At 56.3% G+C, this 18102-nt stretch overlaps 8 protein-coding genes across 8 annotated transcripts; 5 read left to right on the forward strand and 3 right to left on the reverse strand.

The window, feature by feature from the left end:
- Nucleotides 1-1372: 1372 nt before the first annotated feature.
- Nucleotides 1373-2344, forward strand: PG997_005670 (uncharacterized protein; the record flags this gene model as incomplete). The annotated part of the gene is made up of 1 exon (XM_066809985.1): nucleotides 1373-2344. The coding sequence occupies one exon, from the start codon at nucleotides 1373-1375 to the stop codon at nucleotides 2342-2344; it is 972 nt and encodes a 323-aa protein (XP_066668908.1).
- Nucleotides 2345-2485: 141 nt separating this feature from the next.
- Nucleotides 2486-3409, reverse strand: PG997_005671 (uncharacterized protein; the record flags this gene model as incomplete). Its single annotated transcript, XM_066809986.1, has 1 exon — nucleotides 2486-3409. One exon carries the CDS (start codon nucleotides 3407-3409, stop codon nucleotides 2486-2488), a length of 924 nt encoding a protein of 307 aa, XP_066668909.1.
- Nucleotides 3410-3678: 269 nt separating this feature from the next.
- Nucleotides 3679-5556, reverse strand: PG997_005672 (uncharacterized protein; the record flags this gene model as incomplete). The annotated part of the gene is made up of 1 exon (XM_066809987.1): nucleotides 3679-5556. One exon carries the CDS (start codon nucleotides 5554-5556, stop codon nucleotides 3679-3681), a length of 1878 nt encoding a protein of 625 aa, XP_066668910.1.
- A 1043-nt stretch (nucleotides 5557-6599) lies between these two features.
- PG997_005673 (Ctr copper transporter) lies at nucleotides 6600-7082 on the forward strand (the record flags this gene model as incomplete). Its single annotated transcript, XM_066809988.1, has 1 exon — nucleotides 6600-7082. The coding sequence occupies one exon, from the start codon at nucleotides 6600-6602 to the stop codon at nucleotides 7080-7082; it is 483 nt and encodes a 160-aa protein (XP_066668911.1).
- Nucleotides 7083-7386: 304 nt separating this feature from the next.
- Nucleotides 7387-8459, forward strand: PG997_005674 (uncharacterized protein; the record flags this gene model as incomplete). The annotated part of the gene is made up of 2 exons (XM_066809989.1): nucleotides 7387-7539; nucleotides 7953-8459. 2 exons carry the CDS (start codon nucleotides 7387-7389, stop codon nucleotides 8457-8459), a joined length of 660 nt encoding a protein of 219 aa, XP_066668912.1.
- A 1975-nt stretch (nucleotides 8460-10434) lies between these two features.
- On the reverse strand, nucleotides 10435-11894 carry PG997_005675 (uncharacterized protein; the record flags this gene model as incomplete). Its single annotated transcript, XM_066809990.1, has 2 exons — nucleotides 10435-11277; nucleotides 11343-11894. 2 exons carry the CDS (start codon nucleotides 11892-11894, stop codon nucleotides 10435-10437), a joined length of 1395 nt encoding a protein of 464 aa, XP_066668913.1.
- Nucleotides 11895-14108: 2214 nt separating this feature from the next.
- On the forward strand, nucleotides 14109-15991 carry PG997_005676 (cytochrome P450 monooxygenase aflN; the record flags this gene model as incomplete). The annotated part of the gene is made up of 4 exons (XM_066809991.1): nucleotides 14109-14264; nucleotides 14348-14853; nucleotides 14907-14938; nucleotides 15045-15991. The coding sequence occupies 4 exons, from the start codon at nucleotides 14109-14111 to the stop codon at nucleotides 15989-15991; spliced, it is 1641 nt and encodes a 546-aa protein (XP_066668914.1).
- A 529-nt stretch (nucleotides 15992-16520) lies between these two features.
- Nucleotides 16521-17570, forward strand: PG997_005677 (GroES-like protein; the record flags this gene model as incomplete). Its single annotated transcript, XM_066809992.1, has 1 exon — nucleotides 16521-17570. One exon carries the CDS (start codon nucleotides 16521-16523, stop codon nucleotides 17568-17570), a length of 1050 nt encoding a protein of 349 aa, XP_066668915.1.
- Nucleotides 17571-18102: the final 532 nt, after the last annotated feature.

Below are 18102 nucleotides of genomic sequence, written 5' to 3' on the forward strand. Positions count from 1 at the left end.
GCCATTATAAGAAACCGGTCTTTCAGTCGAGCGTTTGCATGCTGCATGGTGTCGGGATTCTGGGTTGGTGATTCCAGGGACCTAAGGTTAGGGTCCTGACCAGAAGCCCGACGGCCAAGCTGCGCCCGCACGTGGGGATTGGTTTGCTGGCTGGTGGGCCCGTCCCGACAACCGAAAAACCGCCAATGCCACTCTCCAAGATTCCTGGTTGCTGCTCACCCACTTTCTAATCGCCGACAATGGAAGAAAGCGGTAATGATCTTCTCCTTTTGGCCAGAGGGTAGTCGGCGGTTGAGTTGGTGTTCTAGAAGACCTCGTTTATCGAAGCACCTGAGTAGTAAGATGTACACATACTGTACATGTATCATGTGTTTGGATTGTCACCCCCAAGCGTCAGCACTACCGAGCCAACCCCCAACACCGGACGCTTCTTTCCGCTCGAGTTACACACGATGTTCTGGATCGGGGTCTTCGTAGCTTGTTGCGGTCAATATATGTCCGCAGTTGGCTCTGCCAGAACCTCCACTCCACCCAAACATGAAACTGGTTGCCAAGAATGCATAGCCTGCTTAGCTACAGGTAGTCTTGTTCAAACTGCAGTTGGCGACTAAAGAATCATGCAACGGAGGTAAAATTCCCGCCGAGCTACGAGCTACGAGCTATCGGGGCACAATCACCGGCGTGGCGTGTAAAGCGCAACCGACTGTCGGCAGCTTCCCAATCTAGGACTAATCATGGCCAAATGGTCGCGCGCAGTAGAGAGCGACGGTGCCTTTGGACGCTGGGAAAACTGATGGTGTCTCTTTGGTGTTTATTAATCATTACTCGATGAATCATCAAGACTGCGAATGGGGAAATGGCATGGGCCCCGTTTTCCAGTCTAACGGCAGCACGAACCCACCCCTTCTCGATTCTCGTATTGGAGATCTGATATGAGAAGGAGGCATACAGGCTGGGGGCATTGGCGAGTTGCGATTGGCGAAGGCTTGTCGCTGCTGGCAACTTGGGTATTGATTAATGGCTGGCCGAAGTGACACCAGACCCGTGCTCAATACATCACCGTCGCAAGAACCAAGCATCGCATACCAGACCCATCACTTACATGAATGAAACGGAAGCCCGGCATCTCACCGCCGTCGAACGGAAAAGCCTGAGCATTGTTGGTAGGCGCTGGCTGGCCATGTATTACATGCAATTGGTCGCATCGTCCAATGTTACGGGGCGGCCGCACGTGATGTTTACGCCGGCTGCCTGCTAGATCCCTAAGTTGACTAAGGTAGACCCGTCCGTCAGATAACCTACCCAAGCCCGGAAGATCTCACTTCGTAAATCCGAACATGAGAAAGCGTCTACCATCGCGAAGAAAGTCGAAATGAGTTCCTCGGTACCGCGCCTAACTAGGTCGCGAGTCAAGGCGCTAGCGACACAAATCGTACCACTCGGCCAGATGCCTACTGCCCCGAGCGAGGCACCGCAGCAGTCCACTACGACGGTCTCTGGAGAAAGGGCACCAGGCACGGGGTCGATCACGCAGCTGCCCCAGGATCTGACGCGAAGCCACACGGGGCTCAGCAAGCCCGACCACGCCCTGCTGCCCAAGAAGCAGGCCTGGCTGACCCGGAACGCCGTCTCCGTCCCGCAAGGCTTCGCGCGGCACAGCGCCGCGGTGGAGGCGACGCTAGTCTTCGGGCAAGAGGAAGCGGGCACGGCCGTTTGTATCGCGAGCGACGGGCTGCTGCTGACGTGCTCCCACTGCTGCGTGGACGAGGAGGGCAACAGACCCGGCCGATCGAAGATCCACTGGCTGATCTTCTCCACCGGGACGGTCGTCGGCGCCAAGTGTATTGCCTGGGACGGCAGACGCGACCTGGCACTTCTTCGCATCGTGAAGGCCCAACCCCAAGACGACGATGTCGGTCGACGTGGCCGGTTATTGCTGGGAGGATGCGACCAAACAGACGGCCAGTTCCCTTCGGTGAAAGTCGCGACAGATCCCATCGCAGTGGGCTCGAAAATGATGTGCGTCGGACACCCAGGCAGCGAGGATCTCGAGACGGAGGAAGCAGGTGTGAAAACGGGCTACGACGTCCTGCACGCAAGTACAGGTCGCTTCCGCGGCCATGCTGAGGGCCAGGATGTCCAGGACAACTCCGAGATAGGGGCGTTGATGCACGACTGCTGGACATACTGGGGGCATAGCGGCGCCCCTTTACTGGCTTGGACCACAGGCCAACTGGTCGGGTTGCACTCATCTTGGGACGATGAGACGGCTATGAGGCGGGGTGTGGCCTTGGAAGCTGTCAGGGAGTTCCTCCAGGAACACGGTTTTGCACATTTGATCTAAGAGCGCTATGTCATTGCGTTGAATTGCAGTATTTACCAATCCATACATGTTCGCTTTATTCTTGGTATACCTACTATGGGAACTGATGGTGTTAGTTCGAACACGCACTTGTTGCTGAGGAGTCACGTAGCGCCCTAGCGTTTAGGCAAGGTCGTCGACGGCAAGCTTGACCTGCTTCAGAGCGAGCTCCGTCTCATCTACTACTCTGTCACTCTGACCGTCCTCATCCCCATCCAACATATTGGTCACCAAGGTATTCAAGGTACACACAAGCACCTCGAATAACCGTTCCAAGACATCGAGCGCTTCCCCCATCCTCGGGATATCGGCCGTGCGCCGCCGCAGCGTCTCCGGCACATCAACCCGTCGTTCAAAGGCTCTGCTGCAGATCGCCCCTTTCACCCGGGCCTGGAAAGTCTCGAGCTCTCGGTCGTGGAGGACCCAAGAGTCGAGGGCCTCTTTCAATGGAGCTATTAGGGCACCAGATACGTCCCCAAAGGACTCGGAATGATGGTGCGGACCAGAGCTCGAACCTTCTTCTTCGCCGAGTTTGGTCTCGGGCACATCTATCGCTTTCATAAGCTTCACGAATCTCAACCACGTGGAGAAGGCTTCCCGGAAACGCGACAACAGTGTCTCGGTCTCAGTTCTGGCGGCCCCCAGTCGACGGCATAGTTGCGCCAGCTCCTCCTCGCCCGTCCATGTCTGCGACTCGCTGCCGTCCAGCTTGCTCAATTGGAACGTCGCACAGCGCCTCTCTTCCTTCTGCTTGGCGTATCGACGCTTTAGCCCCGCGTTCTTGCATCTTGTGCGAGAGTTTCTGAAAACTCCGCGATCTGTTGTTGGAGTGTCGGTGCCTTTGCTGGAGTGGCCGTGGTTACCGTCGTCGTCATCGTCAATCAGCTTGCGCTTTTTGCTGCACGGGAGAGGATGCCGCTGCTTATCAGCCTCGGGAGGCTGTCTCTTACCTTGATCTTCTAGATTTTCTTGGTCCGCGCGATTGTTGGGAGCTTCTTCCTCGTTGGCATTGCTGAAGATCGCGGGATCGGAGTCTGGAATAGTCATGTTGGGCAATATTTTCAGATCGCGCGTATCTGGCTCGAGTTCCTATGATGGCTGCGCAGCCAATGAGACGAGAAAACGGTCAAAGACCCTTCCATTCTTATATCGATCAATATACTCGCTATGTACTCAATGACATCTGTTTTCTAAGGTAAAGCGACAATGCATTGTTCATTAAGCTGTTAGCTTCAACTTAGCAGATAGAACGATCAAGCAAGGCCCAGTCTTGGTCTTTGTCCCAGTAAGAAAACCAACACGCTTCTCCTAAACCATCACCGAATCACTCGCTCTTCGTAGCTTATTGTGTGATCCGGATCGCCTCCTCCTTCGGTCTTTGCTCCTCGCTCTACGTAACAGGTCCCTAACAACCGTACCGCCTCAGGCCCGTCACCACTCTCCAGCTCCGACCTGACAACAAAGGGCGCATCCAAGCCCTTAATTATCATGATTTTATCTCCAACGCGGACCGCGTCGGGCGCCAGACCTAAGCACCCTGCGTCCGTCATGAAAAGCCTCTGCCGATGGCAAGCATGGAATATGCGCTCCGCCTGCCGCTGGAAGCTGGGCAGCGCCGATTGGAATATATCCATTAGCGCAGTCTCTTGTGCGGTGCCCTTGAAGATCCAGTCCCAAAAATGTGATGATGGCTTAGGTGAAGGGTCCCCGGACTTGTCATGGTTGTATCTCTTGACCGCCGCGACGGCCTGAATTGCAGCACCCTCGTTGAAGGTATCACCTTTGAACAAGACGTCAATGAATCGCGACAGGGCCTTTTGGTCAGGCTCACATTCAAAATGGACAGGGTCGCAGAGAGCTTCCCACTGCTCTAGAGGCAAGCAGTCAGTGTGCATGTCGCACACGTCTCCGAGTTTCGCAATGGTACCTCCGCTTGCGGCTTCGACGTGTAGCTGAGTCCCATTTTCTCCGTGCGAGGCCGTATAGTCTGAGAAATGCCACGTCTTGGACGTTTCAGTACCGTGATTGAAGGGAAAGAAGTGACTGACTGGTGAAAGATCGACTTCAGGCCTGTCACGATATACCTGGGGGCTGCTATAACTCCAGTCCGGGGCCCAGGAAGGCAGCCCTGGTATAGCTGCAGGCGCCACGGCGCAGTAGAGGACGTGAAGGCCAATACCGTTGATGAGTTCTCGAGCAAGGTCCGTAAAGATCTCGGCTGGCGAAAGTCCGTAGTAGTCAAACTCCGTGGCCTCGCAGTCTGCCCGATCACTCTCCTTGGGATCAGCAGCCGGGTAGGCCTCGCGATACCGCCAGATCTCCCATTCCAGCAAAGGTATAATAGCGAACAACTTATCCCTCGGATCCGTGGCACCCAGATCTCGCGTATGCACCAACTTATGCAGAAGTTGCGCATGGTAAGAAGGCAGCCAGGAGAGGACCGAAACCGGGCCATCCGACACCAGAGACTGGACAGTGTACGGTAGATTCCAGAACCGATGTCGTCCCTCGTACACCCTAAGGTTTGCCACCCAGTCCCTTAATTCCCGGAACGCGTCCCAGGAGACTTCCCTGTCTCCGCACACCACTATCGCCTCTCGAGCCAACCGAACCTCTTGCAGGACCCATACGCGCGTGAACCAACGTCGACCCAAGAATTCGCGGATCACGTTCAGGTCCGGCGGAGGTAGGTGGCCTGAGGAGTCCGACGGCTCAAGGATCTCACGCAGCCAGTCCATCACGGCGTCGCTACTGTTGGTGTTGTTACTCTCCCCCAAGTATATGACGACGCGGGAGGCGCCGCTGTATATGCGCGGCATGAGCAGCAGCTGATGGTTTCGTTCCGGCACGCGGGCTTGGTTGATGCAGATGGCGTCGACCCATAACGTCCGAGGCGCCGTGCGAAAGCGCAGGCGACGTAAGGCATCCGCACAGCTAATTGTCACAGAGAGAGTGGCGCTCGGGTTATTGCCATTGTCTAAGGTAGTCGTGACGACTTCGATCGACTCGGTTTGTGTGAGGTCTCCCCAGGCATACGAGAGAGCTTCGTAGGGCGCGCAGTCTTGTAAGTTTGTAGTAATAAGGCGGACGTTGATGGGTGCGTTCCGTTCTCCGGGCTGTATCTCGATGACCCGGAACGAATCCTCCTGGTTCAGCTGTCCTCCTGGATAGTTTTCTGCAGCTGTGACCTCCATACTACGAAACCCGTTTGGCCTTATCACGAGGCGGGGAGCAGCTACCGATCAAGTGCTATGTTGAAGGTGGCTCATGAACTGAACCAAAACAACAGGTTCTGTGCATGTCTACGTTCCGTCCACGAGGCAAGCATCTAGGCAATTGCTTTTTCGTGGCAGGGCTGATTTGGCTCGACTCTGCTGCCTGCAGGCAACTGGCTGGTCGACGCCTTGCAGAACATCCGAAGGATTGGGGTTTCACAGTCCCATCCATTCTTTTAGGTCATGGGCCAACCACAGCGCTATACATGCATATCTTTAAGGAAGTATATAAGTCTTAAAATGAGCCCGGAAATTCGTGCTATTTGGGCCAGTTCACGACAATATGTGTGGCGGGTTGCCCGAGTTTGTCCATGGACGCCCAAAGGACGAGGTGGTTGAAAGTACCCCGCCAATTCCTTTGATCATGATCACGGTGTTGCCAAACCCATCTAGGGGCCTCTTCAGAGTCAATATGGGGGATTAAAAGACATTACAGACATATAATAGAAATCCTGGCATTCACATTTGTAGTGACTTTGTATAGCAGCCTTTCGATGAGTTGGTTGAGTTGATTGCAGAGAAAATCCGCTTAATTTGTTCATGCAAAGAGGTTTCTGGGACCAAGGCAGTAAAGTCCACTGAAACAAGGGGCTGTTTTAGCGCCTTGCTCCCTGGAGTTGACAGCCTGTCCGCTTTTTTTTCCCGACCGACATCTCAGCTCTCAAGTATAGCACTCTCACAAGTAAACCAGCTAAACCCTGACTCAACAAGAAACAAGCACCATGGACCATCACCACTTAATGGGCGGCGATACCGCCGGCGATTGCCACGGCGGCGCCGGCATGCATCAAGGCCACCACCACGCAGCCGCACCCATGGACCCCCACTCCCACCATAGCCACCATCACCACCCCAGAGCCGGAGAAGCAGCAGCACCAGCAGCAGGTGGCCACCAGCACCACAACCACGCTCACCATCACCACCACCATGATCATGGCTCTTCCTCCACGGGAATGTGCAGCATGAACATGTACCTCAACGCCGACGTCACCGACGTCTGCATCCTGCATGAGCGCTGGCACGCCACCGACGCCCGCTCCTTCGCCGGCTCCCTGCTCCTCTGCGCCCTGCTCGTCGCCCTGTACGAGCGCTTCGCGGCCTGGCGGCGCCGGTACGCCGCGCGGGTCGCGAGGCAAGCCAAGGCCGCGGCCCGCAAGAAGGAGCTGTCTTCATCGTCCTCCTCGGACAAAAAAGGGCCCGCGTGTTGCACAGCAGAATCCCCCACGGATCGGTCCCGCCGCCGCCGCGCTGCCGCCATCAACGCGGCCCTGTACGGCGTCGGCTACCTCTGGGGCATGACCAACATGCTAATCTTCATGACCTTCAACGTCTGGGTCATGCTGGCCTGCGGCGTCGGGGCCGCGGTGGGCAAGTTCCTGTCTGACGATGACGATCAGGCAGAGGAAGTTTCCGGGGAGGAAGAGAAGGAAGCCTCGTGTCACTAAGTGACCCCAAACTCCTTATTTGAGGCTGGGCCAAAGACAGCCTTATAATACAGTGAACGCAGAAAAGCAGAGTCACGCTCGTCTACCGACGACGGTATATAACTAACTAATAGCCTATGTCTTCTCGTCGTGAACACTATTGTTCTGCACGGCATTCCCATGTGACGTTACCCGCTCTCCAGACTGTCCAGCAAGATCATGTGCCGACCCCTGGTGTTGGCTCGAATTAACCAGCATATGCCCATCCGGTCGCGTTTCCGAACTTCTGGTGCCATTCGATCAAAATGCTCTGACTTTCCTCATAATGCGCCCGGCTTCCACAATCTCTAGCGATGCTATTTATCAACGCCAATGTCGCAAGATTCTCGAGCCTCAGTTCCGCCCATTCCGTCGCGTCTGCCTCTCGCGGGGCCCTATGAATACCCATCCGCCTCTCGAACGCCTCTTCGGACCTCCAGTCTGCTTCGCGAGCTTCCTTGCTTTTCATAAAAGCTCGCATGAAGCCCGAGCCAGATGATTCAGAATATGACAGGCCCTCAAAAGAAGAAAAAGAAAAAGAAGAAGAAGAAGACTACGATTCCTCTTCCTCGTCTGGGCTGTGAGGCTCATCCACATCCATTTCTATCGACGGCATTGGCACGTCCTCGGGGCGCGACGCATTCGGTTCCTCCAGAGCCCAAGACAAATCCGCTAGCACACTTCCCCCTCCATGGTGCCCGCGGCATAACTCGGTATATCATCATCTTGCGAACTGGGGTGGTCGTCGGAGGCACCGGCGCTGTCCTACATATTCATCGCCTCCTCCGCACCCCCTAGCGTCGGCGGCGCCGGCGCCTTAGGAAGGAGGTCCCAGACCACCGGGTTCTGCAGGTACGTAGCCTCGCGCGCCGCGGCGTCGGCGCTGTTGCTGTTGGCGTCCCCCGAGACGGTGCACTCGCCGATGCCGAAGCCATCGCACGTCGTGCACCGCGGCCGGACGGGGTGCGTATCCGTGTGCGCCGTCACGTCCCGGCCGCCGTTGCCGTTGCCGTCCAGCCGGGACCGGAAGCTCGGGTGGCACTGCCCGCCCCCGCCCGTCTTGGCCTTGAGCCAGACGCAGAAGTCGCACGGCTGGTAGAACTTGGGGATGGTGTTCTGCCCGCCCGGGCGGGTCAGCCAGGTCGTGTCGGGCGGCGGTGCCGTGCCGCCCATGACCGTGTCCTCGCTTGCGAGAAAGTCGCTGGGGAAGTAATTGTTGTCCATTTCTGGAAACCAAAAGTCGGCAACTTCGGCGTTGGCAGTGTCTCTGTCGTGCTGGCTGGTGTCATCGATGGGAGGAGGCGGTCCAGCTGTTTGATGGAGAGCGAGCTGCGACGGTTGCTGCTGTTGCTGCTGTAGCTGATGCTGGTGATGCTTCTGCGACTCGTTATGATACTGCAGTTGAGCATGCTGCTGCGGCTGCATCACTGGCTTGCGCTGCTGTGGAGGCGGCGGATTAGAGACTGGACGAGTCGGTCCTGGAATCTGTGGTGCCGCTCGACCCTTACTTTGCTGTGGCAGCGGCGGATTAGAGGCTGGGCGAGCCGGCCCCGGGATCTGTGGTGCAGCTGGACCCTTAGGTGGCTGCTGAGAGAAGAGATCAGAAGGGTTAATCGTTCCTGGCGGCGCGACCGCCGGAGAGCGGCGTTGTTGGGGAGGTGGTCGAAATGGGGGTGGAGTCTGTGTCGATTGTGGCCGTTTGCTCGGTAGGTTGCTCGCTGGTGCATAATGATACTGCGGCGGCGGCCATTGCTGTTGCTGCTGCTGTCGCTGATGCTGATGCTGCTGATACTGTTGGTGTTGAGGATGCTGGGGATGATGATGATGATTATGATGATGATGATGATGCTGATGCTGTTGTTGCGGGAACCCCGGGCCCATACTCGCCGCCGGAGGGTACGCCCCTGGGTACTGTTGTTGTTGGTACGGAGGACCTTTAGGCACTGTCGAGACCGGACGACTTGGTACAGGCGGCGGCGGCATGCCCGGAGGAACCCTAATGACCGGAGGATCCCTCACGACCGTCGACGTCTGCGGGAAACGACGCGGCTCGAACTGGACCGGCGGATGAGGATAAGGAGGCTGCTGCGGTGGCGACGACGAACGTGACGAAGGCATCGTTGCTACAAGAGGGCCAGTGCCGCTGTAGTTGCCAAAGGGCGTGCTATGCCGGATGGTCTGCGGCGGCTGGCTATGCGGCCTAGCAGGAGGAGGCGGAGGATATCCGGTCGTCGCTATGAGCTGCTGCTTAGGCGGCGGTAGCTCTTGTTGAGAAACAAGTCCATGTCCGGAAGGAAGAAGGCCATGGGCGGCGGGAGGATTTGATTGTTCGCGTGAGTGCGAGTTTTCCCCCATGCTTCGTGCTCCTTCTGGTTCGATGGGGGTTTCCTTCTCAACTCTCCCAACCTTAACCTCGCTCTCCACCCCTCTATCTGCCTCTCCTCCGTCTTCTTCGAGATTATTGGATGCTATGTCGCCCGAGAGTGGAGAAGCGATAATCTCTGAGACTGCCTCGTGAGGTGAGACTGGGTTGCCTCCGTCCTAATCAGTAGTCTCGCTCTGCCTTGGCGGTGGTATCTGGACCATAGGGGTGAGCAAAGGCAATCCCAGACAGACCTGCGGATGATGTTTGCTGGGAGGCGCAGATCAGGAAAACAACAGCATACAGCAATCCGCAAACTCGAGATGGGCTCCGTCCGTCGGCCGCGGTCGCAGGCCGCATTCAATAAGAAATTATATACGGGTATCGATGTCGTCGGTGCGAATACCTGAAGAGATAGCGAATGCTGTTCGTAGTTTGAAAGAGAACGGTTCTGAAGCAGACAGCGCAGCCCCGGCCTTTGTACTGGTAGTCTGTCTGAAGCCATATGACGCTCCCCGGTGCGGCTTCTCCTTTGTCCCCTGGTGTGCTGGTCGCGATGGAAGGAACAATGGACATTTGCTGTACATCAACACTCCACAACATAGGCAGTTCCTTCCGTAGCGAATCTACCATGAGAGCACTGGTTCACCACGAAACCGTTACCGCGCTTTGTACAGGTAACTCATCCAAGTAACATAATGAGTAAATCGCAATGGATTAGATTTTTCATAAGTAGATCCAGCAGAACCTCCCCCATTAGGATGATTACATTACAGACCTCTCCTAGGGTATCATTCCATTACTTCATGAGTCCATTTCCACCCCGAGATCTCAGCAAGTCGAGACAAACCAATTGCCTGCATCCTGCGCCACGGTCGTGTGTGCCGAGTTGTTCCTAGGCGTGTCGCTGTAGACGTATATATAATAACAAATTCAAGTAAACGAGAAAAATCAAAACCGCAATTCATCCAATTATGCTGTTGCTTTGGATCCTTTCCCAGGCGCTGGAGGGGAGTGGCAGTGACTTGCTAGCTTCGTGGCCACAGGCCCATTGACACCCGAGAACACACCATCCTGGAAATTTCCGATGATGGTCCAAGGCGCAACGTAGCACTCCTTCCGGCCCTGGTCCCAAGTCCACGCCAGGCACTCGCCTCCTCGAGATAGACAGTGGTGGAGGCAATCCTCGACCGTGTTGGTATTCTTGATCGTCGTCGTGTGCTCGTCTAGACGGCCGACAAAGTTTTGGCTGACTCGGATGGGCTCCTTCAAGAAGGTATCCCACTCTGCCGCTCCGTAGATCTTGGCCAGCTGGCGCCAGAAAACGGGCTCTTTGATCTTCTTGAAGGTATTGCCGACCCTCTCCATGGCATCGCCCGAGCCCAGGCCGTGGAAAGAGACCAGAGGCACACAGAATCGGTCTCCCCAGATGCGCGTCGAGTGAGGCTCCTCGCCATTGAAGAGACGGTTGTAGGCTTCGTCGAGGTAGATGCCCAATTTCATAAGGGTCGTGCTCAAAAGCTTATCTCCGTAAATGGCAGTCGGCGACTCGAGATGGGCCTCGGCAGCAACCTTGGGGTTGTCCTCGAACAGCTTCTTCATCGCAGCTCCCGATATGATCGCGGACGAGCCTCCGTGGGCAAATCGACCCTTGTAATCTCCGACGGCGTTTCCAAGGTAATGGGGCTTCGCGTAGTCGAGGTGGCCGAGTAGGAGGTTCATGGACTCCTTGAGGACGTAGGTGTCGTCGTCAACCATGAGGTACCACTTCTTCTTCGGCATGGTCTGCCAGGCATATTGGAGTCCAGAAATAAACTAGTAGGGAGATAAGATCAGCATAGTTCGGTCTCGTCACTTCCCATACACGCAGCAGCACTTACTTTCATAGCATCCAATTCCCATCCAATATCTTTGCTCAGCTCCTCGGAAAGGAACAATTCCTCACCCTCGATGGCTTCGGCCAAATGCTTGTACTTGCTGACGCGTTCGAAGTTCTCCTTACCAGCCAGCATCTTGTTCTCCAACATCCAGCCGATAATATCCAGGTTGGGGACGCTCTTCCCGTTTGGCAGGGTGTAGTTCTGTTTGTTGTCCACGGGGTAGTCCTGCACAATAACCATGTCGCCAGTGAACTTTTCCTTGAAATAGGCGGCGAGCACATTGGGCACACGCCGCCTCGTGCCGTAGCCGGTCTTGATCACAACGCCTACATCCTGGATAGGATCAATGGGGTATTTCGGGGCCCCTAGTAGCCATTTGTCGCTGGGGTATTTGTGTTGGATGTAGTCGGCTACTATCGTGTGCTGGAACCGGAGTGCCGATCGAACGGGGCTGTCGTAGGGCGCGAGAAGGTAGAAGACGAATAGAATAGCGAAGGCCGCGAGAATGTGAAGACGCGACTTGGAGAGTCGGGTGGTGACGAAGTTTCGCATGTTGGCTCCCCCTTCGGTCCGGAGCCCCCATACTGTTTCGATTTTCGTTGTCAAATGCCAAGCGATCGAAACGCGGATGATCGCCCAATGGTCAGACAAGGGCGGAACGGTCGGTCGGCAGGTAGATCAAATCGCAGGCTCTTTCTTCGAGCTGGGAAACGGGTTAGAGAAGCAAAATGTCGGTTGCAACTTGGACCCAGCAAGAAGCGAGAGAAGTGACGAGAGAGAAGTGATGACGATGGCCGCAGAGGACTAGTGCGTCGTGGTTCGAGTGACGGATAGATACTAAAATTAGAGAATGGGTAGAAATGCCGATCCCAAGGAGATGGTAGGTTAGGTTAGGTAGGTATAGAACGGCAAAAAGGAATCGAGGTTGGATTTGAAACAAGAGGAAAACGAGTGACAATTGCAGAAATCCAGCCCGGCGCAAAGCAGACTCTGGGTCGAGGGGGATGGGAAGTGGTTTGTAAACCCAGAGATGTCTCGGGAGTTGGTGTAAAAGGCTGGAAAGGAGCTGAGGAGATGGGCATCGATTTCAAGGCGGCGTTGAACCATGCAACTTCTACCGAGATTCCACCTCGACACCCCCGGCCGCTTTGCCAATTGCTGACCTCCCTGCAGGCTGACAGGATACATCCCTTCCCTGATTTACCCGCCGCTGCCCGCTGACGCGCGTGTTTATGTGTCGGTCGCCAATGAACGGCTACCACTCGCTTTGGCGCAGGACCACTAACCTCCCGCTGCATGCTGACCCTCTGGACGCCCACGTCTTCCAAGGCGCCCAAACATCAACACTATGCGCATACGTCCGCGAAGAAAGCAAAACAATACCTAGCCAGCGTAAAGCAGTTTAAGAAGGGCCATCGACCATCGATTGCGCGAGGCCCACAAAGTGGGATGCTTGGCTGCACAGCCTATCGGACCACTAAACTGACGAATGCCGACTTGGTGGGGCATGGCAGTAGCCTGGGCTTGCCTGGGCTTTTGCTGGGATTGTCATGGAGAAATACCTGCCAGCCTGCACCCCTATTTCTTACTAGCTGCCAAGGTCTGCTATCTTGGAGACTTGGACGTCTTGGTGCTTGCAAGTCCAGCACTGGTCCAGCAAGAGCGCCGTCTGTACGACTCTAGAATCCCACCCCTGCGATGCAGCTTAATCTACCGAAATTGCGAAGAAAATTTCAATCCTGCTGCTCATGTCAGGTACGCTGCACACAGCTGCAACTGACAGGCTGACAAGACGCGACTTTGAGAACGAAAACAGGCACGCACGCAGGAACATTGAAGCAAGGAGGCATTAACTCAGGTGGTGGTCACCTAACCGAACCTAGGCTCCTAGGCTGTACCCGTCGCGCCCGTCAAAATGTCAGAGTCCCCGTTCCATATCGGAGCTACCAGCTGACAAGCTCCACCGGGCGCGATCTGAAGCTTTGGGTCGGGCGAACGATCACGATGATCTTCAAACGACTAGAGTCCCTGATTTGCATGAACCTCTCCCCGAGGCCCCATTGCCAAGCACTTTGTCCTTCAATGGGCGGGTGATATAAGCGGCGCATGGGGCTACAGACGCCCGCATTCGTAACGAAACCGCCGACTCGGCCTGTGGAGGACGCCGTCTATGCATCGCTAACCGTAGTAAGCCACTCGCTGCGAGATCGCGAAAAAAGAGATTGACTGCTATATCGAGTTGCTTATTATGGCTTATACGCAGGTAGGTATTATCATGGCTGCCTACCACCGCCATCGCAGCCGGAAAACAAGACCATTCCGCTCACCTCACCGTTGGCAATGACCCCTCCTTGCTTGCCACATCTCCACTGATCCGCAGGTCCCCCACACCCACCACCCGTTGGATCTTCCAAAGCCCGTGATGTGATTGCTGTGGCCGATCCCCTGGATCCTATTTGGCCAGTTCCTGCTGCCAGTAGCCGGACAGCAGTCAATGACGACCCATAGATTGAATATGACCAGTCAACCAGTCTAGTCTCCCTCACGTCGCAGTTGTCTGGTTGGCACCTGGCACAGCCAGAGAAAAGCAGCCATCATGGCTACATATATACATACCGAAGTAAGTAGTCAATTGAGTACCTACACATCATCAAATCAATGTCGCTCGCACCTTTGAATGTCCGTGTAGTTTCGCCGTCCTAGGTAACCACCTCTCGCATCGCCAAAACCGCATCGGAATCTGCCTGCGAGGTTATGGCCGTCGCTATGGCAGAGGACTCGGGCTCACGGGGCTACCAGGCCTACCATGGTTTTGCTATCAAAGCTGTCGGCTACCTCGCGCTGTTCGGCCTCGCTTGGTTTTTTTATTGCCTCTATCAAGTACGGACCAAGGTCCGACAGGCAGCGAAAGTACCCGGAGTCGTAAGTGGAATAAACACCTCCTCAGCAGGGCAAGAAACATGCCTGCGAGGATATAGTGGAAGATCGCGCTTACGTCAATCCAGTTTTTCATGCCTCACTCGTTCTTGTTCGGCCACTTGAGTGTCATTACCAAACTGGCCATCAAGCTGAAAACGCCCCCGACGTTACACGGTCAGATGATGCCCTTGCTGCTGGCTCGCGAATACCCCGAGGTGATGGAGGCCGGCGCGGTGTACATGGACATCTGGCCCGTCTCACCGCCCTTATTCGCCGTTTTCCGTCCCGATATGATGGCGCAGTTCACGCAGGATCAAAGCCAGCCGAAGCACCCCTCCGTGGTCCGGGAGATGATGCCGTTCACGGGGGCGATGGATCTGGCCTCGTCCGATGGCCAGGAGTGGAAGGTGGGCAGGTCCATGTTCAACCCCGGTTTCTCGGTAAAGAACTTGCTGTCTCTCGTGCCGGCTTTTGTTGAGGAGGTGATGGTGTTTCGCAAACGGCTGGGGGAGCTCGCGGACAAGAAAGAGACGGTCAAGATGGAAAATTACACGACCGATTTGACCGTCGACATCATCGGTAGAGCAGTCTTGTGAGTCTCACGTGCTGAAAGCTCTACATCGCACTAGCTAACATCAAATTCAGGGGTGCACGTATAGAAGCTCAGAAGAAACCTGGTAAGCCAGCTCATGAGGACTATGTCCTTCTCCTTGAGTATATACTGTGCCACCTACATCTGCGGGACTCAATGCGTCTATTGGTCGTACTGACATCCAACCACAGTCAAATTCATGGACGCGATGACCGGCCAAGTAGCCATGCTTTACTTCAACAATGACCTCCAAAAGATGCTAAACCCACTCATTCCCATCCGGCACTGGATCTACAGCCGGACATTCCATAATGAGATGATGCCCTACATCCAGGCCACCGCCCAAAACTACGAGAAGATGGAAGGCCCCAAGACCATCCTCGCGCTGGCCCTCAAGTCCTACGTGACCGAAGTCGACGCCTCGGCGCGCGGGAACATCCCGCCCGCCTTCCTGAACCGCGTCGTCAACCACATCAAAATGTTCCTGTTCGCGGGCCACGACACGACCGCGACCACGCTCGCCTACGCCTACTACGAGCTCTCGCGCAACCCATCCAAGCTCGCGCTCCTGCGCACCGAGCTCGACGACGTCCTCGGCAAAGACCCCGAGCAGGCCGCGGCCCGCATCGCGGCCGACCCCGCGCTCCTGAACCAGCTGCCATACACGCTCGGCGTGGTCAAGGAGACGCTCCGGCTCTGGCCCGTGGCCGGCACCGTGCGCGACGGGTCGGCGGGGTTCACGCTGCTGCAGCCCGAGACGGGCGTGCGGTACCTCACCGACGGCTGGGTGCTGTTCGGCTGCTCCAAGGCGGCGCACGCCAACCCCAACTTCTGGCCCGAGCCCGACGCGTTCCGGCCCGAGCGGTTCACGACGCGCGACGAGGGCGATCCGCTGCACCCCGTCAAGAACGCGTTCCGGCCCTGGGAGATGGGGCCGCGGAACTGCATCGGGCAGGAGCTCGCCAGTCTGGAGCTGCGGCTGGTGCTGGCGTTGACGGTTCGCGAGTTCGATATGGAACCTGCATTCTCGGAATCTTCAGAAGATTTCCAGGGCGAGAAGGCGTTTCAAGTTCAACTGAAGGAGATGATCACAGCGCATCCCAACGAGGGTATGCCGATGACCATTAGACGGACTTGAATTATATACATACATAATGCGGCGATTGCCGCCGTAGTACAGAAACAAGGGCTTACGGTGGCAGGGGTCTATTGGATATTCGGGATGTTTCCAGATGTAACAACCAATCTGGATTACCAATCTACCATCGTACATGTCTCACATCAAGTCAATCAAGCTACAGCCTCAGATTCTTTGAGTACCCCTTTGACACCCGTAGCGTCAAGGTTCGCTCACATGCAATGTTCTTTCCCCAGGGCTATCATTGTGCCGGCCCCACATGCCTCCTCTTTATTACCTAAGTACATGGATTAGCTGTGGTGGCATGTAGACGTCACTGAAGACAGGTCAACAGTCCATTGTAGAAGAAGTATTTGTCATCCGGATACACAAGAACCAGGAAATACTTAATGCTCTCTACCTCTCAAACATCTCGGCATAACCAATAACCATCAAATCTCGACAGAAATCATAAGGATATTGAAGCTCCCCCTCTACTTATAAACCCCAACCCAACTCCAGCAAAGGACCCCACTCCCCGATATACATGATGACGAACATGAAAGCTCTCGTGACGGCCGAGAGCGGCAAGGTCGCCGTCCAGGAGATCCCCGTCCCCACGCCCGGCGAGGGCGAGATCCTGGTCAAGGTGCACTACGCCGCCCAGAACCCCACGGACTGGAAGTCGGCCGGCGCCGCCAAGGAGCCGGGCCGCGTGGTCGGCTGCGACTTCGCCGGCACCGTCGCCGCGAGCAACGGCTCCGCCTGGCGCGACGGCCAGCGCGTCGCGGGCTGGGTCCACGGCTGCTCCCCCAAGCCCCCGCGCGGCGCCTTCGCCGAGTACCTCGTGACCGAAGCGTCGCTGGTGTACCCGATCCCGGAGTCGGTCTCGTTCCAGGACGCGGCCGTGGTCCCGCTCGCGTTCGCGACCGCAGTGCAGGCCCTGTTCCAGCGCCTCCAGCTGCCCGAGCCCAGCAAGCCGGCCAAGTCGGCCTTCCCCATCCTCATCAACGGCGGCACGTCTTCTGTCGGCAAGTACGCCGTGCAGCTCGCCAAGATGGCGGGGCTTTTTGTGGTGGCCACGGCCTCGAAGCGCAACCACGAGCTGCTGAAGCAGTACGGCGCCGACGCCACCGTCGACTACCGGGACGGCGACTGGGTCGACCAGGTGCGCCAGGTGACGCACGACAACCTCGAGTACGCCTTCGACTGCATCTCGGAGAAGGAGACGACGCCCGCGGTGGCGCAGTGCCTGTCGCCGACCAAGGGCGGCCACGTCATGTGCATCCTGCCGCGCAAGACGGCGGAACTGCCCGAGGCGCTCCAGAGCAAGGTCCGCGTCGAGTCGACCATCGCGTACACCGTCTTCGGGCGCCCGCTCAAGTACGGCGACTTCGACAACCACGGCGGCGAGACGCCCGCGGACAAGGCGTTCTGGGAGAAGTACCTCGCCCTGCTGCCCGAGTACCTCGAGTCCGGCCGGGTCAAGCCGAACAAGGTCAAGGAGCTTGGCGGGCTCGAGGATATCCCCAAGGGCTTCGAGATCCACGCGGAGGGCAAGGTGAGCGCCGAGAAACTCGTGTACAAGATTGCCTCCTAGGTCCTCGGTCCTTGGCTCTTCGTCAACGTTATGGAGCGTGCTGGAAGTTCGCGAGGCCCATTGCTGTAGCTTCGCATCTTCACGTTAATAGAGGATCATCGCTGCCAAGAAGAGGTCAAATAGACAGGCAGATACCGGTATAAGTAATAGGAACCGAATAATGAACTTGACTAAGTGGCTATGCAATGTTATATGATGACCCATTCGGTTGATGCACCTGGCGATAGAGACCATTTCGTTCCGTATTATTTCCTTGTCGGATATCCACGTGCGCTTCTAGCTTCGGGCAGATGTCTCACTGTTGCTAGCTGGCCGTGGCACAAGTGTAGCGTATATAAACTCAAAGCTCGGGCGCGATACCGATTCGAGGTCGATCCGCAGCCAGTGCACGACCTGACACCCAACGGGAATCGGGATTATTGCACCGCTGGCGACCGTGGTCTGGAAAGGCCAATTTCGGATCAATATTATGGCTGTGCAAACGCAAATGCAAGAGGGACGACCAAATCAGATTGCAGATTGGAGATGAGCC

Source organism: Apiospora hydei (assembly GCF_038363865.1).
Source record: "Apiospora hydei strain CBS 114990 chromosome Unknown utg000005l_segment0_segment0, whole genome shotgun sequence".
NCBI classification, from domain to species: domain Eukaryota; kingdom Fungi; phylum Ascomycota; class Sordariomycetes; order Amphisphaeriales; family Apiosporaceae; genus Apiospora; species Apiospora hydei.